The following is a 27,015-nucleotide window of genomic DNA, read 5'->3' as shown; positions in this document are numbered from 1 at the left end:
TATCTCTGAATGTTTTGCTTCACTCCCTTCGCTGAGTAAACTTTGGTCTTCATTCTTTTTTACGTGCATGATCATTTACAAACTGAGCAAGATACTTAAATTTTTCTCAAAGCTCAATAAAGAGAGCTTTGGTGTGGTGTGTCGTGTGTCCCTCCGTCCGTTGTCCCGTCTCCCCCGCCCCCCCCCCCCGGCATATCTGTCATGTTCTATCAATTTTTGAACACCTGATTTATTGGCTTTCTTGCCTTACAGACAATAGAATAGGACACGGTACCCCTGCAGTGATAAAACCACTCTGTATTTACTCAATATTTCCTTATTTCTCTGTATTCAGTGTTTTCTGTTAGCTCTTTTAGTCAATGTTGTGTCATTTGTTCCATTTCAGCTGATTAATGTCATAAATCTCAGGATTTATGATTTCAGGACTGTGTTTTTCCAGAATAGTCTTTCATTTGTTGTATATCACCTATGTTTTCTGCTTGTGAGTCTTTTGTGTGCTTGGCCTTATTAAATGCAACCTGCTATACTGGACCAAGTAATTGAATAATTCATAATGGTATTATTGATGATGTGTCATTTCCATTATTTACCTTATCCATGTTTGTCATCCTCGGATTTTGGAAGTTATGTGGGCCAGTGTTACAGATTCTATAGAAGCAGAGGATAGCTTCTTACCTTTTACTCTGTTTTGAGAATATTTTGCCTTCTGAGATGGGTTGTTGTAGATTTTTAGAAGAGAAGGTTAAAAGAAAAGATAGGTTGCAATGATATGAGACTTTTCCTGTGGTTCTGAATGATTTTGTCCTTTTTATCATTCTACTGAATTGAAATGTTGTGTAGAAGTTTAAGTTTATTTCACTTGCTTGCTTGAACAATGAAACGTCTACTTTTTCAAAAGTATATTTTGTCTTCCATAAATCCATGTTGGCTGGCCTTAATTATGTCAGTGCCCTTTAATCAGTGTTGTCTGCTTTAGCCAATGATTAATATCAAACAGACTGCTAGTGTAGCTACCTGAGTCATCCTGCTTAGCACTGTACTTAAAAGGTAGCTTACATACAGTTTTGGATCTTTAATATTTCAGGAATTAGAGAAAAATCAACATTAATTATTCAGTCAACCTGTTAATTTTTTTTGAAACACAGTTATTGGCACTGAAAGCAGCTAGCTCTAGTAGCTGCCTGTGGAATGTTTTCTTGCTTGTGGAAGGTGAAGTTTTATCATCTTGTTGTAATATTACTGTTGCATGGTGGGAGCACTGCTGTTAAATTCCTATCTCAGGTTTGTTTAAGGAGAATCCAATTCCTTGCTCTTAAATCTGCTCACATTAGATTTCCATTGTGTTCTTTGGTTCTCAAAATTTTCAGCCAATTTCTAGGTTAAAAAGACTATTTCAAACCTATGGTAGCAACAGAACTGACTTGAAAGAAAAGGATACTTTTCTTCCTAAACATCTCTGATCAAACAGAGTCTTCCAAAATAAAATAGCTGTGTACAGGGAGGATCAGTGTTACATGTTTTTTTCCAAGATTTAGGTTTCCAAAGTTAATAAAAAACCTAAGTGAGCTGCAACCTCAAAGCTATAAATTGCAATGACAGTCCAAATCTTTAATTTTTTTTTCATCTGTAGGAAAGATTAGATAGGGAGACCTGAATGCAGTAATTGCCTAGACTCAATTTAGGATGCTAAGAATCGGTTTATCTCTATACAAAACAGCAAAACATCTTGGTGAGACAGATTGCCCTGTGGTACAAGCTGACAGAATTCCATAATGGAAATGTAATTTAATATTGCCTGAAAAACTTAACTCAAGTGCTTGTGAGTAAGGGGCAAACCTTAAGATGGCGTTTTGTGTAAATCCTGAGGTTGAGCAAAGTCTGGAAAACGGGGCAGTTAAGATCTTTCCAAGTCTCTGAAAAACAGCTTTTTGCCTAGATATTTATTAGATAGCTCTATATTGTAAAAGACCAGAGCTTGTAGCCAAAATATGCCACAGTAATTATAGATCTTTCTTAGATATTTTTTTTTCAACTAAAATATTGTCTTATGCCTTTTAGCACATAGATCTAGCCAGTAGAATCGAGTTCCAGCTTGTGTCTGAAGCAGATGTTTCTGTAAGCTTTAATAGACTTGTCAGATACTAAATAGTGAGCTTGGTAAAATAACCATTGTACCTAAAACAAACCAGTGAAATTAGTTGTGTGTTGCTGATAGCAACTTCTGTCCCTATAATATTACCTGGTAATCGTGAGTGAAAGCCACTTAAAGGCTTAATGTTATTGGATTACATTTTGTATCTGCTCAGAGGATGGACTTCTGACTTTCCAAGTCCTAAGCTGCTGACAAAATAGAAAGGATGGTTTTTTTTCCTTGCTGATCCACAGGTTGATAGTGGGCTTGATGTGATTTCTTCTGTTTTCAGTCCTGCATGCTGATAGTGGGTTGGTGGCTGCAGTACCACCCCGGGAAAATGGGGTTCCAGTTTATGAAGCAATTCAATTTTTCCCAAAATATGCAGGAAAACTGCAACTATTGCACTAGCACCTTGGTCAAGGATAGACATGATTTGAAGAAAAGCTTGGGGCCTGATAAATTCCTGCCTTTTCCTTGGCCAGAATAATTAATTTTATAACCTGATAATTCATTCCCTTTTCTTAATTCCTCACCCTTTTCCTTGGTTCACCCTAACTCTTTCCTCTCGCTATGAAAGCGCTGTGTAGTCCACCCCAACTTAACTTTCCACTTAGTACAGCTTCTCCTTTGTGCACTGACCATGTGTGTTGTGCAGTCCCTGTCAGATATTCCTCTCCAGTTTGACTTGCGTACTCTCACCTTCTGGCTCCTGCTTTGTGAACCAGCAGAATCAGTGCATGATTTTTGCTTTCCCTGTCTTGTCTGCTCTGGCATGGCTAAGTGTATTCCTCTTGTGTGCTTGCTGTCTTAGCTTTCTTAAATCTTTTTCCTGTTTCCTCTGCCCCCTCATCCCAAATCATTATGTGTTTCCAGAATGCCTCCTATCCAATAGTTTTCTCTTGTCTTTGCCTGTAATTTCCTCTTTCATGTATGTTTTGTTTATGAGTAATGTTGCCTATTAGAGTAAATTCGCCTGTTACACCTACTCAAATAATCTGCAGATCTGTTTTTTTATTCTGTTGTTGTTTTCTTGTTCAGCTGCAATTTCATCCACTTACAGGTGTCTTGTTTTCAATTTAAAATTCATATAATCCGAACTTCTAGGGAGGAAGTACCTTATCTAAGCACCACACAGAAGAGGAAGCTGGCAGAGTTGCCAAAACCAAGTGTTGGCCAAAATGAGGGTCAAGGAAAGCCATTTTGCAGCTTGATGGGATGACATTAGCAGGCTTTGAATATGCTTGTTGGTACTAAAGTGCCTAGGAGATAGTAGAGAGAGATGACGCAGTATCCTCAATTTTTGCAATGGAAACCCAGAGGCTGAAGAGAGTGGGGCTCAGTGGGTCCAAAACTAGTAAACTGCTTGATCCTAATTTTAGTGCTTTATTCTTGTATCTGATGCTTTTCAGCTGTGTTTTCATTGCAGTTTAACGTTCAGTGCCAGCCTTTCTGGTATTACTGATGCTAAGCTAGCTTCGATGTTAGGAGCTAAGGATCCCAGGTTCCCTGGTGATCCACATGGATTGATGTGAAGGCTCTCCTCCTCAACACTCCCGCAGCAGAAGGATTACAGACATTGCAGGAAGCAAAGGCACAGCCATCCAATTATGGCTACTAGGAATTGTGTTAGAGGCTTGTCTCTGCCACAGTGTGCATGACAGTTTGCTTGAATTGCCCCACAGTATTTTCCACATTTGGCTGTTGTATGACTTCTTTAGGTACCTGACCTTGTATTTTGATTTGCAGAATGATGAATAGATATACTGTGAACATTCTGATGAGCTGTCGGCTGCTTCAAAAAGGCAACCAAAATCAGACCAAAGTAATCTCAGACTAGGCCTGTGAGAATAGCTGGATATTTTTGTATTAGTTTCTGGTGCATGTAGTGGGGATAATCCCATTTCATTATATAGAGTTATTGTGAAAATATTAAGATTTGTATATAAATTATATTGTATATGGGGAAAAAGCTAATAAGGCACGTAGTAAAAATCCATGAGCCAAACATTGGTTGGTGGGTTTAGGCTGCAGGGAGTTTTACAGTTATTTGTAATCTTATGCCCAGAAGATTTGGGTAAATCTACTCAAGCAGTTTTAACATTGGGTTTTTTGTTTTTTTTTTTGTTTGTTTGGTTTTTTGTTTGTTTGTTGTGGTTTTTTTTGTTTTTGTTTTTTTTTCATTTTCTGGCTTTCAGGCCGTTAACTTTTTTTTTTAATATCATTACTTTAATAGCATATATACAAGGAAAAAAAAACTTTTCCTTTGGTTTTGTCTTTCTTTTCTTCAGTGACTAATGCCGTTACCACTTCTGTGTCCCTACATTTCGTTTTTCTTTTCCATCACCTTTTCATGCAAAGTACAGCCAAACTTAAGAAGCTCCTTATTTAGTCCTTGGGTCTGTTAAGGAACAGAGTTTTGATATGGTAAACCTTCCTCCCTGCCATCTGTCTTAATGAGTTCTTGAAGTCTAATCAGCCAGTTTCTGTAGGTAATGCTTCAAATCCTTTTTTGTTTGGGCTTTGGTTACAGTGTGTTTGATTTTTTTAAAAAACAGAGCTCCTTCCTCTGCAGGCTTGGATTTTGCTGTTGCTGGAAGGAAAGAGAAGCTGTGTTTTCTTACTGCGAAAGGCGCTTCTCCAGAACTGCCTGGGCTGGACTTGGCTCTGATAGAGAGAACTTCATAGCCTTCCCTTAGTCTTGTTCTTTCCCTCCAGTATGGCTTCATCTGCTGTTGTCCATACACTCTTGATACGTAAGAACATGACCTGACCTTCACTAGTGTCTGCAGGACCTTGGCTAATAGGAATGAAAGTAATGGAAGTCTTAAGTTGGGGCATTTTTTTTTTGCTTAAGGAAACCAAGAATGAGAGAAGTACTGTCACCTGCCTGCAGATTTAGGAGGATGTCACCGCACTGGATGTATTCAGTCTTTAGAAGGCTTATTTTCCAAGACTGAGCAGTGGAAATTTCTTGAACACTCTGACACTCAACTGGCAAATCTTTCTTGCTGTAATTCTAGTGGTTTTTTTTTATCCTCTTGTAATTGTCAGTAAGCTGCAATTCTGTTAATTAAGCATTACTGTTCTTACAGAAGAGGATTATGCATCGAATTCTCTGTATTTGGTTGTCTTGTGGTAATCATTGATTTGAAAAGGAACTGTTTGTACAAATTGTTTCTTCAGACAACCTGATCCAGTGTCCTGTTTGAGCTGTTAAAAGAGAAATTTAGGAAAGAGATCTTGATGTAGTTACTCCTATGTTAGTAAATGAATCTGTATTGGTGACCTGAAATTGATTCCTTAAAAAAAACAATAAATAAATCCACATAGCCAATTTTTTTTCCATTTCTTTGCATGACCAGATGTGCTTTTGTATTATGAAGAAATCTATGAAGGACTGTGTTAATCCAGTTGTTTTCATAAGAAACATTTTTATTTTTCAGGTTCACACTTTTTAAAAAAGAGGAATAGAACAGGAAAAAATGGCAGCAGAAACTCAGACACTTAACTTTGGGCCTGAATGGTGAGTTTTTTCTGTTCTGTGAGACTCTGGAACCTTGTCTAAAATTAAAAAAAAACCCCCAACATTATGAATTCATGTCCTTTGGAACTGATTATAAGACAGAATGGAAAATAATGTCTTTGTTGTTCCATAATGCTTCACCGCAGCCCCTGGCTTGTGACTGAAAACAGTGTTATAAAATTAGTCTTCACTTTGTGAATTGGCATTGTGTGTGAAATGAGTTGGGTTTCATGTTATGGTGAAACATAACATTCACGTTACTACCAAGCAGCTGAGGGAGGAATAATGTTTATGATATCAAACATATACACGAAGTGAGTGAAGAAGGCTTACTTGTTTGATCTTTCCATGTGATACATGTTAATAAGGAAGTTTTTACACACTCCTTATTTGGCCTAAATCTATAGCTAAGCAAGCTTTTTTCCTCAGTATTTTAAAAAAAAAATAATTCTATATGGAATGTGGTAAAAGTGTGTTTCATGTCATAGTCTCCTACATGTGTGTGCCAAAAAGTATCAGGAAAGATGAGCTACTGTATTAAAGGGGATCCATGATGTTGTATGATCTTGTGTCAGCTGTTAGTTTTCCAGCTTGTCTTTCCATGATTGTCTGGCTTTTGCTAAAGAGTAATTGCACAGGTGTGGTTGTTTTTCAGTATTTGTTCCAATTTCCTGTTAAAGTGTTGGTGACTGCAATTACAAATAAGAATTCTGGATGGTGTGGTTTCTGAAGAGTGGTGTGATCCTTAAGTGTGTAAATGGGAGTGCGGAGTGGTTATAGGAAATATAATTGCTGCATAGCATGTGGTTAGACTATTACTGGAATAACGTATTCACTTTTGCTGACACATTTTCATACACAATGTACAAAAATTGGGGAGTATTCAACAAAGAAGAAAGACATGATTTGTGGCCTGGAAAACAATGAGGGAGCTCAGTCTATTTTGTTAGATTGAAAGAAGGTTAAAGAATGACTTTATCACTATCTATAAATACACCCACCAGGCAGCTATCTTATGCTGGAGTGCTCTTCAGTGCGAGACAGACATGATTAGATTCATTGATGGATGGAAGCCAAAGTTATATTAAAAAAAGAAAAGGGGGAGGGCAACTCTAAAAAAAGCACATATTTTAAGCTTAACGTAGTTGCTGTGTCATAGTGAGGGGACTTCAGTCTCCATTTATTTTAAAAACCATATTAGATTATGTATATGTATATATGATACTTCAGTGAGTTACTAAATTTTTTTCAGGAATAACAGAATAAAATTCTAAGACTTATAATTATTCTTTTGGGTTGTAGTATAGTCATGTCTGTCATGTATGCTATTGTATCACTTAATAGTGAAACTCTCAGTTACGTTTGATATGGATTGGAGTTGAACATTGTGCTGAGCCATCTAATCCTTTGAATAATGCCTCACCAGGCATTTTTGGTTTGAGAGTGGTATGTAAAGCAACTACCACTGGGTGGCACCAAACTAAAAAGATAAATATTTGACTTGCAAATTTTTTTCCCTTTCTGTTTAAAGAACAATAAAACAAAGCATCTTTCAATAATTACGTGAAAGGTAGTCTCTGGATCAATGTTTTAGTTCAGAACACTTCTGTTTTCAAGGATTTTGCGACTGTTGAGAAGAGTTTTCACTGTTATACTCTAGATGCACATCAAGGAGAATGTAGGAAAATGGTCTGGGTGTTGTTTCTTGACATGCATCCTTTTGTAAAACATTTCCTGAACTTAAAAATATGGGATATTTGAGTAGCTGAGGAAATGATTGTATAGAATGAGACTAATCCACTTGCAGAGTGGGAATAATACACAACTGTGAGATGTTATCTGCAACGAGTGGAGTAGCTTACCCGTGTGGGATGGGACCAAACTCAACAGCATGTTACTGTAAGTTAGATTACTACTTGTAAAGTAAAGTGTGGCTGTATTTTGTACATCTTGTTTTATTGAGACACTAAGCTAAATTATGTACGTGCTCTCTGAGAAATGTGATTAATTTTAAGTTCTGGAAAAGAAATTTGAAGTAGAGTAGGATTCCAGAGGCACAAGAGGAAACCACATTTGTAAAATTTACAGTCCTATACTGTTCGTTAAAATTTACAAAATGTCCGAATAAACTTTTTCCTTAGATTAATGTTTTCCATGCTGTCCCTACTATGGTAAGAATTTTTCTTGTCAAAAATAAGGTGTTGTCATTATTATCTATGGAAGATTTACAACTGAATTTTGTGCAGTCAGTGTGAATATCTTAGTCAAGGCTTTAGGAGTGTAGGTAGCTTGCTATATAGTTAGCATAAAAGTTCTCCAGGGGATGAGTTGAATTCCTTGATGTACTCTTGGGATATTTCACCCCCCCAACCCCGCTCCTGACTATGGGAAAAATGAGGCAAGCTCTTTTGCTCTTCTTGTTGAAGCACTGAATTTTAGAATTTTGCAGTTAGACTGTTAATGTCTTTCCTTTCATTTCAATAGTGGATTTATTTCATTTGTGTCAAATCTGTAAACATGTAGAGGGATAATAGCATAGGTGAAGACAAGTTTTCATTGCTTTTCTGCTTTATTTTAGGCTGCGAGCTTTGTCTAGTGGTGGGAGTGTGACATCCCCTCCTCTGTCTCCGGCTTTGCCAAAGTACAAACTAGCAGACTATCGCTATGGGAGAGAAGAAATGTTGGCACTTTTTCTAAAGGATAATAAGGTGAGCAGGAAGAGGAAGAAGGCCTGATGTGCGTATTCCTAATGACAGTCTTGTGATTGGGACTAGTTATTTGTATTTTGTGATTATGGACAAAGAAATTGTGTATCCCTTGGCAAAGAACTTAAGAGGTCTGGTTGGGAGGGTTTTCTTGTGCTTGTGTTTATTTGATCCCACTCTCAGTGCATTCATTATGTTTGATTATTTTTGCTCTTTTAGGGGCAACTTCCTGTACCCTCGGAGAACAAAAAAACCTGATTGCCCTATTCAGTCTCACTGCCACAGATGACTGAGAGTTAAAGTCTCCTTGCAGCTGTGCAAATTTGCTTCCTCAGTAGGATTTTCTCTAATATAGTGTAAAGTAGTTATTTGAAAGTCAGGCAGTAAATCATATTAGCAGATCACCTAAAAATTGCAAGAGCTCCCTGTTTATCCTGACTTAAGGCAGTTCACTTCAGCAGGTCACCAGCCCAATGAGAGTAGTCCTCAAGATGTTCACTTCTCTGGGACTCAGGACACAAATACAATCTAACATATGTAATACAAAAGAGCAGTGTAGAAATCCAAGAACTTCCCTCTGATTTAATTTCAATGAAGGTTCTCAGTGATACAGAAGTCACATTTCAGAGAGCGTTTCAGGCAGCTGACACATACATTCTGGATTTGTAAACATTAGGGTTTTCTGTTGATGGTAACAGAGGTTGGTTTAATGTTGCTGCAGGCACATAGTGATTTGGAAGTGTGAATCCCTCTGAGCGCCTTACCCTTGTGTCAGGGACGGACTGCAGGAAATTACATCAGGCTGTGCCTTTAGCTTTGCATATAGGTGTGCACACATACCTTGCCATGGCTGTGCTGACATTTTCATACGGTGCTGGGAGCCCTGAATTGCTTATTTTTGGATTCAAGGACATTGAATGTCAAAGGTTTTTCTAAAGCTGTGGAGTGTATTATTGCTTAAAGCCATGCTTTAACATGCAGAATTATCCTGCTCTACTTTGAGAAGCTGTGATTTAAACCTTATTGTTACGCTTGAATAAGTCAGCCTGTCACAGGTCATTGTTTTTTGCAGTTTGTGTATGTTATATCAGATGATGCTAAGACCTCTACAGTTGAAAATGATTCAGAACAACCTAATAATACCCAATGTTACAGGAAGCTCTCTGATAGTTATGAATGGTCCAGAAGAGTACTTTACTTTCTCCCTGTGTGTTTGCCAGAAGGGCATTGTTATTAGAGTATGTCTTGCTTTTTCGTGTACACGTTTCCATGGTGTTGAGTAGTTCAGTTCTCTCAGTTATTGAGACTGAGAGAACTCTTAACGCTGTTCCTAGTCAACTACTTAATGTGGTGTTTTTAAGCTATATTTTGTATCCTAGTCCTTTTTCCTGTGTCATCTTCAATCTTTGCTGGCTGAAGATTAGGCCAAGTTGCATCTCTGATTAAAAGCTACTCTAATTGAAAGCAGGAAGGCTTTTGCTAGCATATACCCAAATGAAAAAATAAAACACTAGGTTACTTTGCTTCAACTAAAATTGGGAGAGGTCTTTGTCTCTAGTATTGTGGACTAGCTATTTTTGAAACAGTTCTCTGTTGACATCTTTAGAGCTCACTTGGCTGTAATTGCAGCTTCCTGTCCACGTGCTCAAGGTCACATCTGCTGATGGAGCTTCCATCTGACAATGATGTGATTGAAACTTAGTGTTAAAATTTATTTTGATTTAAATAATCAGTGTTCTCTACCGAATAAATCCATATCTACAGATTCATTTCCTTTTTTTTTTTTTTGTTTTACTCTCCGTGTTGCTTGTAAGTTGGAAATGCTGACTTTAAATCAAATACAACCTCTGTGCTATATATGGTAGTTCTGTTAATATATTAATTAAAATCTGGCTATAAAAGTGCATTGAAGTTGAAGCAATATTTTTTTTATAGTTTACCAGGTGAAATTTCACTTGATTCAGGTTGGCGCTGCAGTGGTGTGGATGTTCGAATTCTGATGTGTATGATCTTGATACATTACATGTTACAGTTGTGGGTGGCGGATGCTTTGTCTATAATAATTTTTTTTCTAGGGGACATAAACTTGCAGTAGAGTTATGTCCACCCCCAATAAATGTTTTCGAAAGTATTGGTCTGTTGGGTAGATGGAGAGTCAGTTGTCAGCATAATTTTTTTTTTTTTTAATCAAAGTATGTGGCATCATCCTTGAAAAGGAAATATTTGTGTGTATTTATTTGCTGTTTTCCTTTCATACAGATACCTTCAGACCTTCTGGATAAGGAGTTTCTGCCTATTTTACAAGAGGAGCCCCTGCCACCACTGGCACTTGTACCTTTTACAGAAGAAGAACAGGTTTGTATCCTTTTTCTTAAAAAAAAAAAAAAAAGTTTAAAAAAAATCTTTAAAGTCTCTATAATGTAAAGGCGAAATGAAGAGTATGCCTCCATTAAAACACATAAAATTTGAGACTAGATTTCAAAGAAATAAATTTTGAGAGCATGTTGTGTTAGCATAAAGTTTAAATTCTATTTATGCTCAGTTATTATCTTAAATTTGAATGAATATTTTTCATACAATGTTCTGTTGATGGCAGGCAGTGAACTTGTTAAATCCAGGATCATCTCCTGGGAAGTATTACCTATTTTTTAAGTACACAGCATTTTCAGGTCAGTAAAACTTTTTCTACAGTTTTTGGACCACCTTCTCTGTTGTAATAGAAGCGTCTTTGGAGAAATGTTTAAGTTTTTTGACTGTTAACATTTCTCAGGAAGGTGCAGTATTCTTAACTACTTCCTCTGTAAGCAGTTGCTTGATTATTTCCTTATTTGATCTCTATAGATATATAATTGATGAACAAAATAAGAGTGAGAACAGGTAGTCCACAAAGATTCCATTTCAAGGATGACTGATCTGAGTAGTTTGGAAGTCCTTGCTCTAAGTACTATTCCTAGAAGAGAAAACTGTGTCTGCTCCCCTCTAGACAAATGCCTCTGAGTTTTGACTCTGAATTGGTTTCCTCGTTACAGCTGTCAGAACTTCAGATTTTGCAGTTGCTCTCTGGTTTGTCATGTTTCTTAGCACTTTTCTTACTTCAAAATACTGCGATTTGACTCTTTTGCTAGCTTTTTCCTTTTCTAGTAGAAAGCTGACTATTTTTACTGATGAGTATAATTTTATTATTGCGGGAGTGGAAAGTGTTAATATTAGTTTCTTAAGATTTCAGAGCATCCTCCTTCCTTTGCCCCATGCTATTGTATTCTTGAATTCTTAATAATCTTTTTATGCCTGGGTATTCTGGCATATTCTCCTCTTCAGAGTTGATTCATGTTTCTTGTGTCTTTTTAGGATGCTATAATTTGACATAAGATGCTAATAATGTAGCTTTTAATCAGCAGTCATATTTAAGTTCACATGAACGCACTGTAGGCACTTCATGTCATAGTCTTAAAAGGCAACTGAGATCGAGAATGTGCTTTTGTGGGAAATCTTAGCCCAGCTCCCATTCTCCAGTGGGAACAGGAGGGATTCAGGCAACAAGCCCAGGAAATGGTCATCCAGACATATAGTAGCATGCCAAAATATTGAACCTTGGTGTTAAATACCTTTGGACATATATTTTTGCTGATGCATAGTGGAGTCCTTCAGAGAGTAAACTACCAGCCTTTTCCAGTTAAAGGGGAGATTTACTTCTGATGATTGTGAAGATACTCTCCAAGAGGAATAACACAGATTCAAGGCTATGTTATTGAAAATGTGCTGAATAGCTTCTTGGTACAGATGAAATGGTTAAGTGCTGCTGAGCTTCAGGGATAGGTAGTCCTCTGCTGCAGTGCACAGTGTTTCATCAGTCTTCAAAAGTTCTGAGGAGTTGGTGTGCACTCTGCCAATGTTTTTTCTTGGTCTTTTTCACCTGTAGTCATACAGGAGTCTTCATGGTCAGCTGAACAGTTCTCTACAATCTCCACAGAAATCTTAATGTGAAAGAAGAGGTCCATATTCCCTTTCTAAGAAGGTCTTTCCTTTAATGCTTTCTGGGAACCCAGAGGATGTGTACAATCTGTTTTTTCTTCTCTGAAGATGTTTTTTCCCTCTTCATGACTGATTTGAGATACCAAGGGAATGGCATTATTTAAGGTACCAGAAATTCCTGGTGTTTGTTCCCCATGACATAATAAACATCGTTCATCATCAAGAATCGTGTTCAGAAGTGATCTTGAGGTGACTATTAATGGCTTTGTTGCTAGTTGTGGTGCAGGAAAGCACTTTCACCTAAAGTTGATAAGAGTTTAAAACACCTTTGTGCCCCCTCTGTGGATACTGAAGGTAGCGTTATCCTCTCAGAACTTGAGGGACAGATTTGGGAGTCCTGTCTCTACAGGGCTGTGTCAGGCTGATCAGAACACATGTACTTGGGGGTAGTATTCAGTTGGAGCTGAACCCTTCAGGCTTACTGTAGACTTGGATTCAGAGCAATTCTCGCTTGCAACCTGAGAGTTATGCACCTGATAGTATTGTAGTTGTATGTGTAGTATGTCTGGGAAGAACTTGTCTCAAGCTGATTTAAAGATGCGTTATCTAGAGGTAGATGATAGATAATATCAGCTATATGAATTTAAGCTTAAATTTATTTAGTCCTATGGAATTTATCTAGTCAGATGCTTACAGCTACAGTATTCTCTGTTACAGGACATGGATATACTTTGGACAGAATTGCTGGTCCTTTTTATCCTTTTCATGTAGAATATCACTTTCCTGGTGATAAGAATGCTGAGCTAACCTAGAGCTCTTACCTTGTAGTAAGTTTTGTTACATGACATCATAATTTGTCTAAGATCTGTTTCCAGGGAACTGTTTTTTGAGGAAAAGATGGCATCTGCAGTTAGCTTTAAGAGAGGTTTCCACCACTGATCATGGGCAATATGCAGTATATGTTCCTTTGTCCGCCTTCTCCCTTATGCCTATTTGCACTAGGAAAGAATTCAGTTATCTTAATCTTATCTGCTTGTGGAGTGAGGGAGTCTTAAGCTCTTCCTGAATATAATGGAGATTTTCTTGTGTCCTCATTGGCTATGTTGCTGACATCTGTTTCTTGGAATGTCTTCCATTTGCTACTAAAGACTTAATTGAGCCTCTCTTTTGTAGCAGGTTTGCTCTTTGGTGTGCATTGTCAGGGATGCACACTAAAGTAATATACTAATCAATAGTAGGATGTTTTTTGCTTTTCTGACTTTGCTTTTTTGTTATTTGTTGTGATCTTACCACGTGGATTATTATCACTGTGCACATTACAAGGATTGTGTTTTCACCACAGCAGGCTCTACAGAGGGAGGTTAGAATTTTTTCAGAGTTTAGGCAGACAAATAAAAAAAAAAAAAGGAAAAAGGAAGTGAGATTACTGTTTTGTTCTTATTGGAAAAATCAGGCGTCAAAAAATAAGGTATCTCCTATGTAAGACACTGAATCTGATCAATAGCTTAAAGTTATTTCTGTAGAAAATATTTCGTTACTTCACAAAAAAGCAGAACTATCAACAGCAGCAAAGGTGATTTGTTTAGAGGCAAATGGAGGTGATTCATTTTGACTTGCTGTTGAAATGGTTACTTGAAACTGTAAGAGCTAGTTAGGAAAGTAAAATCAGATTTACTGGAGGCTGACCTTGATATTTTGCCATGCATGACTGGATTTTTTTTTTTTTTTTTTAATTTCGCCCCCAAGTCTACTTAGTTACCAGTTCTCTCTTGAAGGAAGAATGTATCAAGCTGTTAAACTTGTTTCTGAAATGAGTTAAAACTCCTTCAGATGTCTCTTGGCTTTGATGTTAGCCATTTAGATATTAAATAGTATATAACTACTTGCTCAATTATTGCCTGAAGACCTTCAAAGCCATAGTAATTCAGATTGAGTTCACGTAAGCAATTTGCCTCTGTTAAGTTCCTCTCGAGAAGGAAGCATCATGCATCAGCTGTTTGGAGTTTGCCTTTTGATTATTTAAAACTTGCATTCAGAAAGTGAATTCAGGTTTGCTTGTTAGTGTTTCTGAACATGCTCCTGAATTCTCTGGCCCAGTTTTCCAACTATTTGTGCTCAGAGAATGGGGGCCAGAGTTTGTTATAATTATCCATTCTTTATTGAAATAGCATTTTCTTTAGCAGTTATGTAATGCTGAAGTTCAATTTTACTGATGTTTATTGCCTTATTAAAATGAGTATCACTTAAATTTCAGGAGTCTTAAATACACTTAGTTTTCCCAAAGCATGTTACTCCTATGATACATTTAGAGGAGGAAAAAAAAGACTTATTTCTGTAAAGGAGATTGGTCAATATTTTATTCAAGTTCTGTTGCTCTTTGCATGTTCCTGCTATGCTGAAGAAGTAAATTTAGAACTGGTGGTAATAGTGTCAGGTATAGGCAGGTACTAGGCTCTTTTTGCAACTGAATGGCTGTATTGAAAGCTGCTGATGTTCCATATATACATCTGTGCTGGAATAATCTGATAAAGAAGTAGGTGCTCACTTGCTGCCTTTAGAGCATGAAAATTTCAGGTAAGTAACTTGGAAGCACTAATATTGACCAAGATTATTTTATAGACTGCTTCAGCTACTCATTTCTCCAAGGAATCCTTTTCCTTGTTTGTGTTAGTTATAGAGAATTTGTAATGAACATAAGGAGAGCAAATCTGATAGGATCCTAAATGTAGGATATGGTGTTCCTGATTTTGTTTTTTTATAATGGAATCTCACCTTGGCTCTTTCTTCTTCTTGGCAGAGAAATTTCTCGATGTCTGTAAACAGTGCCGCTGTCCTGCGGTTGACGGGACGTGGAGGAGGAACGGTGGTAGGGGCTCCTCGAGGTCGAAGTTCCTCTAGAGGTCGAGGTGAGCTGTTAGTGGCATGTGCTGCAATTGCTGCAGGTGATCCAGGTTAAAGCTTCTGAAAGATGTTTGATTACAGCTGTATTTTCTCATGCCCATTTTCTTTTCCTTTAAGACTTTGAAACCTTGTCAGTAAGGTATTGTTAGAGAATGAATATTGCATTTTGTGATCGTTCTGCTCACCTTGGTGGTCATCTGGTATCAGATTGGTGGGTATGGAAAGCAAAAGGAAAGGTAGTTTTGAGGTGGGATAGGAAATTGTTTGTTTCAGAACTGTTAGAAATAACTTCAGTAAAGGTATAAAACCAATTTATAGAGAAAGGGGAGAAGAATCACAAATATATTTAAAATGTTAATATTGTAGCAGGTGGTGTTCAGTGTTTTGAAAAAGTCATTTTTATGTATTAACATCCTGAGAATAAACAGGAGAAGGTTATTGGAAAGACATAATTTAATTTGGGAGAAATTTGAGTCTTGCCAATTTTAGTGCATCACTATAGTCGATGTCTCATCCTGAATCACTTCAAACATTTGCAAATTAATGGAGAAAATGTCTTCAAGCTGTATCACTAGATTCAAAGCAAATTATTAAATCTAGAATTTATCTTAGCAGTTCCCTTTCAATGTGCATATTGCTGTGAACACTATTTTGAGGGTTTTATATATAAATACGATGTGTTACATTTGGAATACTGAGAAGCTAACAACTTGGAAGTATCATCAGAGTGATTAATCGTGTAACATATGTCTTTGCAGGTTCTTAAGTGAGGTTTCTCTTAGGGTCCTTTCTAATTTAATTTTGAATGTCCTTAACTGGTGATATTTTTCAATAATGCCTTCAGAAATAATTTTCATACATAATGAAATGCTTGACCAGAATTTTACTCTGTCTTAATTTGTTCTCTTGTTTCTGTTCTCATTTTTTAATCCTACTTTCTTCTTGGCTTAGATCTTTCAGATGTTTGTAGATTGCCTTCCTCTTGTGGTTGCTTCTTGGCTAAGGCATATACATTTAAACTTTTATGAGGCTATCTCCATATTTCCCTGTCACTTCCTCTCCTTTATTTATCGTTATCTTTGCCCAAATGCTCAGGACTTAATTCAAAAAAGTGTGTGCACATAGGTAGATGTGGGGTGAGACTCTTACTTAAATACACTTTGTTATGTTTCTGTTGTGCATTTGAAAGGTGTGTGCTTTTAATTGCATATTGCATTGCTAATGTCCATGTTTCACTTTTGCTGGGAATACATATATTAGCTGTTGTTGTTGTTTGTTTTGTTTTGTTTTTTTTTTTCCTAGATGCATTAAGACTTAATTCAGCAGATAAAATGAACACTGCTTGAAATGTGGCAATTTGAGATCGTGTGACCACTAGTGTGCTCTCTAGTTTCAATATCAAGACACCGTGACTGTTTCTATTTTACTAAACTCTTTATTTTTCTATCCTTTGTCACTTTTTCCTTTATTTTTTTTTACTGTAATATTGAGTGTCATCCTTATGGAGTGAGCAGTGAATTGCTTTATAATTGCCACCACTAGTTTCAGTGAGGTCGTAGGGTTAAATGTGGCAGAATATGGCTTCTAATTCTATTATTGAATCTATTTATATGCATGGAAACTTACTTTAACAGTAAAGTTTGATTCATTACATTTCAGTGGACAGAAGTTAAAATTTATGCAGTGTTAAGACTGTTTGAAAGCTTCTACTGCGTTTATTCCTGTTTTTTCAAACTTCATTTTTAAGATACTTTAAGAAGTATTAGCTCAATACCTTTGTTGCAAAATTAATCTTTTCCACTTATTTTTGTTTTCATCCTCATTTGATCTGTTTCTCTTAACTTGTATGAATTGTTATATGCTGTGCTAGTTAGGCTACTCTGTCATTCTTACCTTCTAAGCTGTAAAGGACACATTTCTCCACCTTACCCCATTCATCTTTTATTCTTGATGCAGTTTGAAATTGTAAATTACTGAGCTTTCCCTATTTCATTGGTCCTGGTTGCTACTTGTTTCTTCCCCCTTCCTCTTTTCTTTCCATGGGTAATTAGTGTTGTGCTTTAGGGCATGACAAGCCTTCCCAAAGTTTCTGTATCTCAGCAAACAAATTAGAGCTTCTGCCAGGACAAAACTGTAGATTTTACATAATTATACGCATGATGTTCTTGTAATTAAGGACTCTATTTCTAATAGCTATTTATGAAAAGCTCAGTGTAGGACTGTTGACATCTAACTTAGAAAAGTAAAACTTCGCCTGCAAGCAGCAAGCTTTAAATGCAGTTCTGCTTTGTCAAGTTACAGTGAAAAGGACTTGAAATTTCTTTGGAGTTTGTTCACTGAATGAGTTGCTTCACTTGGAAAACATTTTTCTTTATTGCCTTGGGTTCAAAAGGTTATCTGATGTTTTTAATGAACTTTACGTCATTGTATGCAACAAAGTTACTGCTGATCAAGTGCGGGCTTGAGCTTTATCAAAATAAGATTACTGTCTTGAAGTGATTTGTGCAACAGTAGCTTCAGGGAAGAATTTGCATGTATGATTAGATTTGTTAATTAAGTTCCCTCACTGAGGCACAAATCACAGAATTGCGTTCCAATGTTTGGGAGCCTAAGAGGGAATCTGTGACAGATTGGCAAAGGGAAGAACGGATGAACTGCTGGTAAAGAAGGAAGGTTATTGCTGGGACTCTAAATATGACTTCCCTTATCAGCGTTTAAAACTACAACATAACACTCAGTAAATAGTCTCAATAGTCACCCCAAGTCTTACTGACAAGGATTATGTTTAGCTGATGTGAAAATGATTACTATGTGGAAGTTGCTTTGATTTTTTTTTTTTTTTTTTTTTGAATCAAAAAATTTTTGATTCAACATTTTTGTGACTGTGCTGAAATACAACTTGGTGTTACTGTTGAAAACCATTTGCAGTGTGCAACTGCCATCACTAATACTGTATGAGTCTTGTGTGAAGACATAAATCCAAAACATTTTATTTAGGTCTGAAGTATTTTCTCTAAAGAAACCAAGGACTTGCACGTGACCTTTTTTCTAATTGACTTGTTTTCCTGGGAGCTCCCTGTGGTGTGCAGTTAAGCCCTGTGCTTTGTGCTGGCGGGACTGGAATGTCAACATTCATGAATAAGAGCCTCGGATGAGGAGAGATTTAAATAGCCCCCGGAATGGACTGTAAGCTTACAGACACCTTGTTTTGTAGCTGTTCTTTTTGGTTAAGACCCTTATGAAGGGTGCTTTGCTTCCCATGGGAGCTCTTTCCTCTTTGTAATCTGTCTTTGCTGCTGTTGGAAAGTGTGTAAATGGTGTGAAAGTGGAAAGTTCTCATACCTAAATAGCAGTAGTTGAACTACAGTTATCCTGCTCTTCCCACGTGGTATTATGGCTATGATCGTAGATCCTAAACTCCAGTCATGCTGTAATTTCAAGAATTTGCTGCTTGTATTGTGTTGTGTTTTGGTTTTTTTTGTAATGACAATGAGAATGACAGTGTGTGCTGCTTCTTGCATTCTTGCTTGTGTCTTGCATTTTTTACTTAAATTAAGGCTTGCCTGTTTTTCAGGTTAGAGACTTTTGCCTGTTATGATTACAGCATCCAGTCATTTGAGGTCCTCATTCTGAGGTTTTTAAGGAATTGCTGAAATAAAAATGATACAGCTGCTCCATTCAGTTCTTAAATGGAAGGGGTTATTGAAATCTATTGACTTTAAATTCAATACTTTGTGCAACATCTACAGTTAGAAAGTCTGCTCCTCATATGCCAGGCATTTTTTCAGAAGCGATGTTCTTTTTAAAATAACAATGTTTTTCTACATTTATTAGCCCTAAAAAAAAAAAAAGCCAAGAAGTGCACACACAGAATGGCAAACAATGTGCTTATATGTGCAGTTTCATCCTCTCTGCAAGCACTTTTTGTATGTTCTGTTACCCGTACTAGCTGTGTCCTAGTGTGCACTTTCAAGTCCAACTCATCCATGTAATACTTGCTCAATAACTGACTTTGTACACACCATGGTTTTCCTTAACTAGCTACCTACCTTCCGTAGTTTGGTAGGATCTGTTTTAATGTGGTATGCTTCTCATGCAGTGGTACACTTGGTTTCTGCTGGGGTTGCACTTGTACTTCTGCAGGATGCTATTGAATGGACACATCTTGTTACCACACCTGCAGTGGAGCGTGGCAACACAAGCTGGGCAAAGGTGGCATAAATAGGTCCTGCCTGGTTCTATGTGGTATAGTACAGCAGTGGCCCCACAGGCAGCTTTAAACTGAATTGCTGAGATCATGTGTTTGGATCTTTTGTAAGGTTGTCTTTTAATTCAGACCATTTCGGTGGCTGAACACAACTGGAATACTGATGAACCATGACACAGGGGAGGGTAAGTGGAGAGAGGTTTCTCAGGCTGTTGTTTTGCATACTTTTAAAGCTGCCATAAGCCATGCTGCTGTTAAAACAACTCTGATTCTGTTCTTCCTCTTATACAAGGCATGTGCTTTATTTGCTGATGAAATCTCCCATATCGCCAGCCTTCTGGCTATGCTAGTTTTGTGTCTTCTATCAGTAATCAATGTGTGTTCATGCTTGCTCACACTGAAAGGGGAGCACTACAAATGTTGCTGTCACTCACTGTTTAAAAAAAAAAAAGCAACAGGAAAGGACAACTGGTTTTGTTTCTCTTGGAAAAGTGTGTGCAACTTTCCACCTCCACTACCTTAGAGACATGAGATGAGTCAGTGCCTTTGTTCTGTTTTGACTCTGCCTGCCTCTGGCTTTCTCTTGCGAAATGCTTTTGCTTTATTATCTCCTGTGAGAGGAAGGAAGAGAGCTTTCCTGTAGTGAAGAAACTAGGGAAAGATTGCCACTGCATGAGATGCTTAAACTTTCCTGGGCTTTATTGGTGGAGAAGAAAAACTTGGAGTCCTTTTTCAGGCTCTTAGGTGACCCATAATGCCTTAACTGAGTGAACGTGCTACTTTTGATATTGTATCACATCTTTACTGTTTCTTGCCTTTCCAACTTATTTTGCACTCGGGCCTATGGTCGACCTTGTTGTATCAGACTTGCTATGTTTGAATGTATTCGTGTTTCTAGTATAGTCAAAGGTCTGATACTGGTATCTCCTTTCCTGCCTTGAGTGCTCAGGCTCCTCTGTCTCCACCTGAGTTTGTGTAAGAAGAGCTGTGCTAAATCAGGCGAGGACTTGTTTAACTCAATAGCCTGTGTCTAGCAACAGCCAAAAGAAGACACGTGGGCAAGAGAATAAGGGCTGTGTGAAAATGCAGAGGTGATAAAGCATCACATATGCTCAGCTTCCAGACATTTGCAACTTAGTGTCTTTCCGGAGCCAGATATGGTCTCTGTGTGTAGTAAATCTCAGTGTTACTTATCTTTTATGAGTTTGTCCAGTCTCCATCTGAACTTAAGCTTCCCCAAAACTGTGGTAAAGGAAGTCCGCATCTCTGTGACAAGGAGGTCTGCCACTGATTTGCTCTGCTGGTGCTAGGAGCAGGATAGTTTTATCTAAAAAGGATGTTTAAATCCCATTTCAGAAGTACATGAGTTGTACAGACATGAACTTTGTGGCTTCCTTATACACCCTGCAACCTGTGCTGTCTGATACAAAATCTACGTGTATTTGAGGAGCCTGACTGGATTATCTGGAGATCACTTTTATTTTTCTCTGCCTGGAAAGCAACTGGTTGTTTTTTGCCAGAGATTTGTTATAGAACAGTAGACAAACTGCTGCAACGGCCTTAATTATTTCCTTTTTTTTTTTTTTAGAGCCTCTTTTCATAAGACACTGAAATATGGTACAATCCCTTGATGTAGGGGTCTTACTGATTTTTTTTGATGTAGAGGCTTGTTATCATGACTTTCTTCAGAAGAATGCAGAGACTGGAGTCCATTCTCAAGGTGTTTATTTCCTGTTTCATTTGATCATTCTGTCTTCCTCCAGATGGCTGGCCTGGTTTGCACCTCATCCTTTGAGGTGTTTGTTTTCTTGAAGCCGGGAAGAGAGAAATACGAAAGGATTGAGGTGATAGTTTCACAGCTAAGAATTCCCTTTATCAGGTGCTTTTTAGGTTCTTGGACTTGACTATAGATACTGCGTGTGTATGTAGGCAATGAATTATCCTGACAATCGGCTAATCCAGCTGATTGATGTGGTTCGCTTTTTTGTCTTCTTTCGATGGGATGCTTGAAATGTAAGTTAGCTGATTAAAACCTCCAATTTCTTCTACTGTAGCACTTTGTGAAGCAGTGAGCTATTGAGGTTCTTCATACTGTCCTGCCTATACCCATCCTGTGATCCTTCCTTTTCTCCTCACTGCGTGGGGGAGCTTTCTGTTGGGAATCACTAGAACTGAATAGTAGTGAAGCTTCCTTCTGCCTTGTTAACCCTGACAGCAGTAATTGTGAGTACATCTGCAGTGCAGTACTGTTATACTGGATTCCGCTGTTAAAAGCAATCTGATTTTTATGAGTGTAAAGTACACATGTACTTTGGGGATGTTGGGTGAACAATGGTAGTTTGTTGGGTAAGTATCTGTATTCTGTGTTTCTCTGTATAGTACTTATTTCAGAATTGTTTGCCTGTTCTGTGTGATCTTGTGCTTCTTGATATAAATTTTTACATAAGACTCTTTCTTCAGTCCTTGTTCCTTTTTCCCTTTGACCCAGATAATTTCACTGGGGCTTAAGACTGCAAGATTAGTTCACAGGGACACCAGAAAGGGGAAACCTACGTGATTCTTTCAACTTATATTATTATTTGTGCAAACATTTGTGTCTTTTGTCTTTTCAGGCAGAGGCCGAGGAGAAAGCGGTTTCTACCAAAGAAGTTTTGATGAAGTGGAGGGTGGATTTGGGCGAGGAGGGGGCAGGGAAATGCACAGATCACAGAGTTGGGAGGAAAGGTAACAGAACTCTAGCCCTTAACGTTTTTTACATACATCTACACAGCTTCCATTTCTACCTTTTGACTTAAAAACATTTTAGGAAAGGTGATTAGGTGTATGTGTGAGTGGAGTGTCTGAATTTCTAAGACGAAATCAACACAGTAATGTTTCTAGAAACTCCGGAGCAAGCAAGTAAGAGTATTTTTTTCCTTTTTTTTTTTTGTTTTTTTTTCCCCCTCTGAGTTCCTGGAAAGAAGGAACTACTTTAAGAGAATGTAAGTTATGACAGTTGCAGTGAAAATGATGAGCGAAAATATGGATTGCTAAAGGATTTGCTTCAATCTTAGTCTCAACATTGTTGACAGTACTTAAAGTCACATTTCAAAACATAGCTAGTTGTGAAAGGCTGTATGCGTATCAATGTTCCTGAAAATTTCAGTTGTTACTTGGACCTTTAAATATACTGTCCATCAAGCTCTGATTTTTAAAAAAAGCCCCTTACTAAGTAAAGAAACAAAACAAACTAAAAACCAACCCACTTATACCTAAAATGAGTGAAGTAGTTCAAAACCTTATTTGAAACTTCTGTTCTGCCTTTCTAGGGGGGACAGACGCTTTGAAAAACCAGGGCGAAAAGATCCAGGTATGGTTTTATTACTGTATGGGCAGAAAAAGGGAGGGAAGAGCAGAGTGTGTTTTGGGGAAGGGACCTATATATTGGTGGTTCTTATTGCTGTAAGTGTATTGTTGATACAAGATGTGTGATACTGTGCCAGGTTACCTAAATATGTTCTCAAAGTGTTGTTTTACTTATTTTGTGTTGTTTCCACTATTAGACATTTAAATATTTTAGAGAAGAAAAATCTGCAGTATCTAGATTCTGTTTATTCAATTAAGTTGTGATATTTACAGCTGGAACTAAATGCCTGTACCTCTGTGGAAGAAATCTTTACGGGTTAACAGGTGTGCTTTGGCAATACGCATTTTCAATGCAGTGTTTAAACGTTCCTGGCATGCGCTATTTTGGTACCTAGGACTTATGGAGCAATTGAACTGTTAATTGGTTTTGAATGCTTGCTAGTGTGAGGTAGATCCCAGCATCAGTTTTCTGAGGTTCCCTTACTGGTGGATTTACTGTCTGTCAAATTAGTTTAAGTCATCATACAAATCTTCTGTTCATCCATGTTATCATCTGGTCCCCCTCTCTTCTATTCCTCTCCTGTTCTGTTTAAATGCTTCACACTGGCCATGTTCAAGCAGAATACTGGATCCTTAATTGTTACCCAGTATGTCTGTTTGAATGTTCAGCTGGACTTGAACTGGAATGGATTGTCATCTTGGACATGGAACATATCCATTTAGGTAAAATCTGTGTTCTGAGAGTGGTAAGAACATTCAAGAAAGTTCTCCTCTATCAGCTGGTTTTATGGTAACTGCAGTGATTTTCTACTTTGTGGGATCATGCATTGGTTGCTCTGTGGTATGGCCTTGCTCTTTCTCCATGGCATGTTTCCACACGCACGTACCACAGCTGTGCTTAGGGAGAGATTTTGTACCAGTAAAAGCTTGCTGAAAAGGAGTCTTTTCTCTTTAGGACCCAGAGGATCATTTGGTCTTTGAAGGAGTCTTGGCTAAATATCCTCTTTAGTGAAGGAGGATATTCATAAAGCATAGGTCAGAGAAGACAATTGCAGGCTGAATTTCAAGACAAACCCAAAGAGATTCGGTAGCAATTAAAAGTTGACAGGAATGTATTTCAATCCCTGCTTAACTGTCAGTATTTTTTTAGTGAGAGTAGCATAAATTGCCATTTTAATAATCTTCCAGATTACCATGGTGGCACATGCCTTAGGAGTCATAAATTACCATTTGCTTTCAAAGGCCTCCCAGTCCTCTCTCTGTGTAGGAATTGATTTTCGTATATTTCTAAGAGTGCTTTTATTTTTCTGCTTCTTAAACTGAAATTTAACTCAAAACTAAGATTTTGTCTCATTTCCTCATTGTTTTTCTTGAAAAGAGATTACTTCTAAAAATAACTTGAGATTGTCCATCTTTAAATGCCAGTAGTGAGACTTTCAACTTTCAGTGTGTCTTTATATTCAGAAACCTTTTGGAAAAAAAATGAAAATAGGAAAAAAAAGTACTACTAAGATTTCAGGACTGTGGGTTTTTTACAAAACACAAGTGGATGTCAAAGTAATATCTACCACAATGGATTCCATTTGATTTATTTAGCCCCTTTCTGTTCTTATGATAAAATCAAAACACTTCCGGATCTAGACTACAGAAAGTACCACTCTTCTGATTAAGACTGTGATAAAAATATTGCATGCCAGTTTAGGATGAGATGTGTATCTCAAATGAAATAGAGAAGTATTTACAGTACGGAAGATGTCCTTACTGAAGCTGACTTCTGCCTGAATGTGGAGGTTAATACTTCAGCTAGTAACAGAGGGTATCTTGTTTGTAGCAACTGTTAGTGATCAGGACTTTGGAATGCATCTTCTGTGAACCGTTTTGTAGGAAAGATGGTGTTCCCATGTACTTTAGTGTGAGTCCTGGTTCATTGTGAGGGATGGTGTGCTTGTTCTCAAATCATAAAGCTTTCTGTAGTACCTGATTGCTCCTCTGAAGTATCTTTTTCTATTTCTCTTCTGGTTTGATCTTGTTTGGCTAGAAGGTCTGTAGCATAGTATCATAGAGGCAGGAGACCTGCAACCTTTCTGAAGTTTTAATATTAAAAAATTGTTTTAACAATAGTACTTTATGTTTGCATATTGCTGTGTTAGAGAGTAATGTCCCAGTAAGTGGGAGGACCATTCCTCTCTTTTTTTTTTTTTTTTCATTTTTATTTTATTTTATTTCCCAGAGAGACGTAAAGCAGAGAGCATGAAAATTTTAACAGAAGGTGTTGGCCTGTTTTAACTCAAGCCTTGGTTAATGAACAAGTAGTTACTGTTATATAAAGACTTTGCAAAGACAAAGTATTTTGACTGTGAGATAGGGATACAGATATGCCAAAAGAAGTCCCACAATAATACCAAGCGCTAGTATACCGCAGGAAGCAGTGGAAGCAGAAAGGTCAAGGAGTGACTTGACATGCAGTTTACAATTCAAGCTGACATGCTTTAGCAGATGTATATATTGGTTTCTGTTACCCTGGTTGAACTCTATAGTTTGTTTAGGATCTTATTCTCTAACTTCATTGTGCTTCAGTTTTTCATTGCTTTTCCTAGGGCTTTGGGTTAGCCTCAAATAACATAACTTCCCGAGTTGCCAGCTTTTTCATATTCTTTCTTCTGGGTGATCAAATTACAGAATTAATACGAGACCAAATATTAAACTCTTCTGGACATTCATAATGGATGACAATGCAAGAACCCCTCAATTAAAAGTCATGAGATAGAAAAAGTAATAGACCCTCAACAAAAAATTACTTCTCAGATATGTTCAATGTACTGTTCTTAAAATTAATGTTTGCTTTTTTGGTGCTCACAACACTTAGTAAGTTCACATTTGACTGATTCTCAACGTGAAGATTCCTAGTTTCAGTATGCACATCGAAGATGCAGAAAGCATTTGCAAGTTTGCAGATTGTCACAGTTCTGACAGACTTCACTGAGACCCCGTATCACTTCTGGAAGACTGAGGCCATTAGCCAAGAATTGTTTGAGTGAGTTGTTTTCTTGATCATGGCTGTCTTTTAGAACTTCACGAAAGCTGCTTAATTTTCTGTGCAGCCTCTTGACTAATACCAGCTTAGTAGCTGAGGGGATTTGATTAGTTACCAGCAATTACATACTGGTAGTAAATAATTATAATGTAGGTTAAATAAGACATTTACTAAGTGAGTTGTGGAACCTGACTGAGCTCTGATTAACGTGTATTTTTTGGTTAGGTTAAGACAACTTGACTGTAAAAGGGGTGTCAAGTCATTTAGAGAAAAAACAAAGCAGCCTGCACTTTGATTAGATGTAAAGTGAAATTAGAAATAGCTTTTCATAGCTTTGGTTCTAAATGATGAGATTATGATTCTATGATTATAGTACCATCCTGCTGGGATGATGCATCTGAATTTCAGAACAACCGGTTTATCTGAGACTGGAGTGTGTGATATATGGGAAAAACAATACCTCACAGAGAATGCTGCTTTTTTTTTCTCAATGGTTATTTCAGACTTGACATAGGAATCTGTTCTACTCTTCTTGCACTAGCTCTTAATTTGTAGGACTCTTCTCAGTCTTATATTGGTAGAGAATGTGGAAATTACACTTGCAAGAAATACTTAAAAAGTATTGGTACTGGTATGAGGGTGGAAAAAGGATCTTTAGACTACATATGGGTCAACAGCTAAGAAAAGTAGGGATGAAGGCAGTGTAACTTGATAGTGTGTTGCTCTCTGAGCTCCACAATATTGATGAATGCTTTTACATAAAAATTAAATTAAAAAAAGATACTGAAGGTGTCTGTGATAAAACCAAATCTGTCTGACATCTGGAATGTGGGGAGGCAATACTTGAACAATTTTGGAACAAGAGCAATGAAAACATGGGCCTTGTGCCTCCTTCCCCTTCCCTGAGTGAAATGCTTCTATGGGGCTGCTTTCCATTTCCCCAGGCACTAAAAAAAAGTAACTTTTTTGCTACACTCTTCTGGATTGTGAGCACATTTTAGTTAACAGACTATTGGGGCACGAGAATAATTCAGTAAACGGTAGCTCATCAGATAGCTTGAGACCTTTTTTTCTGCTGCTGATCACTTCAGTGCAAAGGAAGCGTATTTGGTAGTGGATTATGCTGTTCTCAATGAAAGTGGCCATCTAGGCCGTCTTGGTTTCTGGGAAAAGTCTTTTACCTTTGAAAGATAA

At 37.4% G+C, this 27,015-nt stretch overlaps 1 protein-coding gene across 11 annotated transcripts in view; it reads left to right on the top strand.

The window, feature by feature from the left end:
• Window positions 1-27,015, top strand: part of GIGYF2 (GRB10 interacting GYF protein 2) — a 75,986-nt gene that overhangs the window by 6,604 nt on the left and 42,367 nt on the right. For 10 of the 11 annotated variants that reach the window (XM_086754665.1, XM_086754659.1, XM_086754667.1 and 7 more), the window contains exons 2-7: window positions 5,578-5,657; window positions 8,236-8,365; window positions 10,622-10,717; window positions 15,132-15,240; window positions 22,055-22,166; window positions 22,751-22,791. In XM_086754665.1, coding sequence (XP_086610791.1) covers window positions 5,617-5,657; window positions 8,236-8,365; window positions 10,622-10,717; window positions 15,132-15,240; window positions 22,055-22,166; window positions 22,751-22,791 — 529 coding nt within the window. In that variant the 5' untranslated portion in view covers window positions 5,578-5,616. The remainder of the gene's footprint in view (window positions 1-5,577; window positions 5,658-8,235; window positions 8,366-10,621; window positions 10,718-15,131; window positions 15,241-22,054; window positions 22,167-22,750; window positions 22,792-27,015) is intronic. The other variant, XM_086754666.1, reaches the window with a different exon arrangement.

The sequence above is a fragment of the Chlamydotis macqueenii genome, chromosome 9, assembly GCF_036417535.1.
Source record: "Chlamydotis macqueenii isolate bChlMac1 chromosome 9, bChlMac1.mat, whole genome shotgun sequence".
Taxonomy (NCBI): domain Eukaryota; kingdom Metazoa; phylum Chordata; class Aves; order Otidiformes; family Otididae; genus Chlamydotis; species Chlamydotis macqueenii.
Note: the sequence above shows the minus strand (reverse complement) of the source record. Positions and strands in the feature narration are given on the sequence as shown.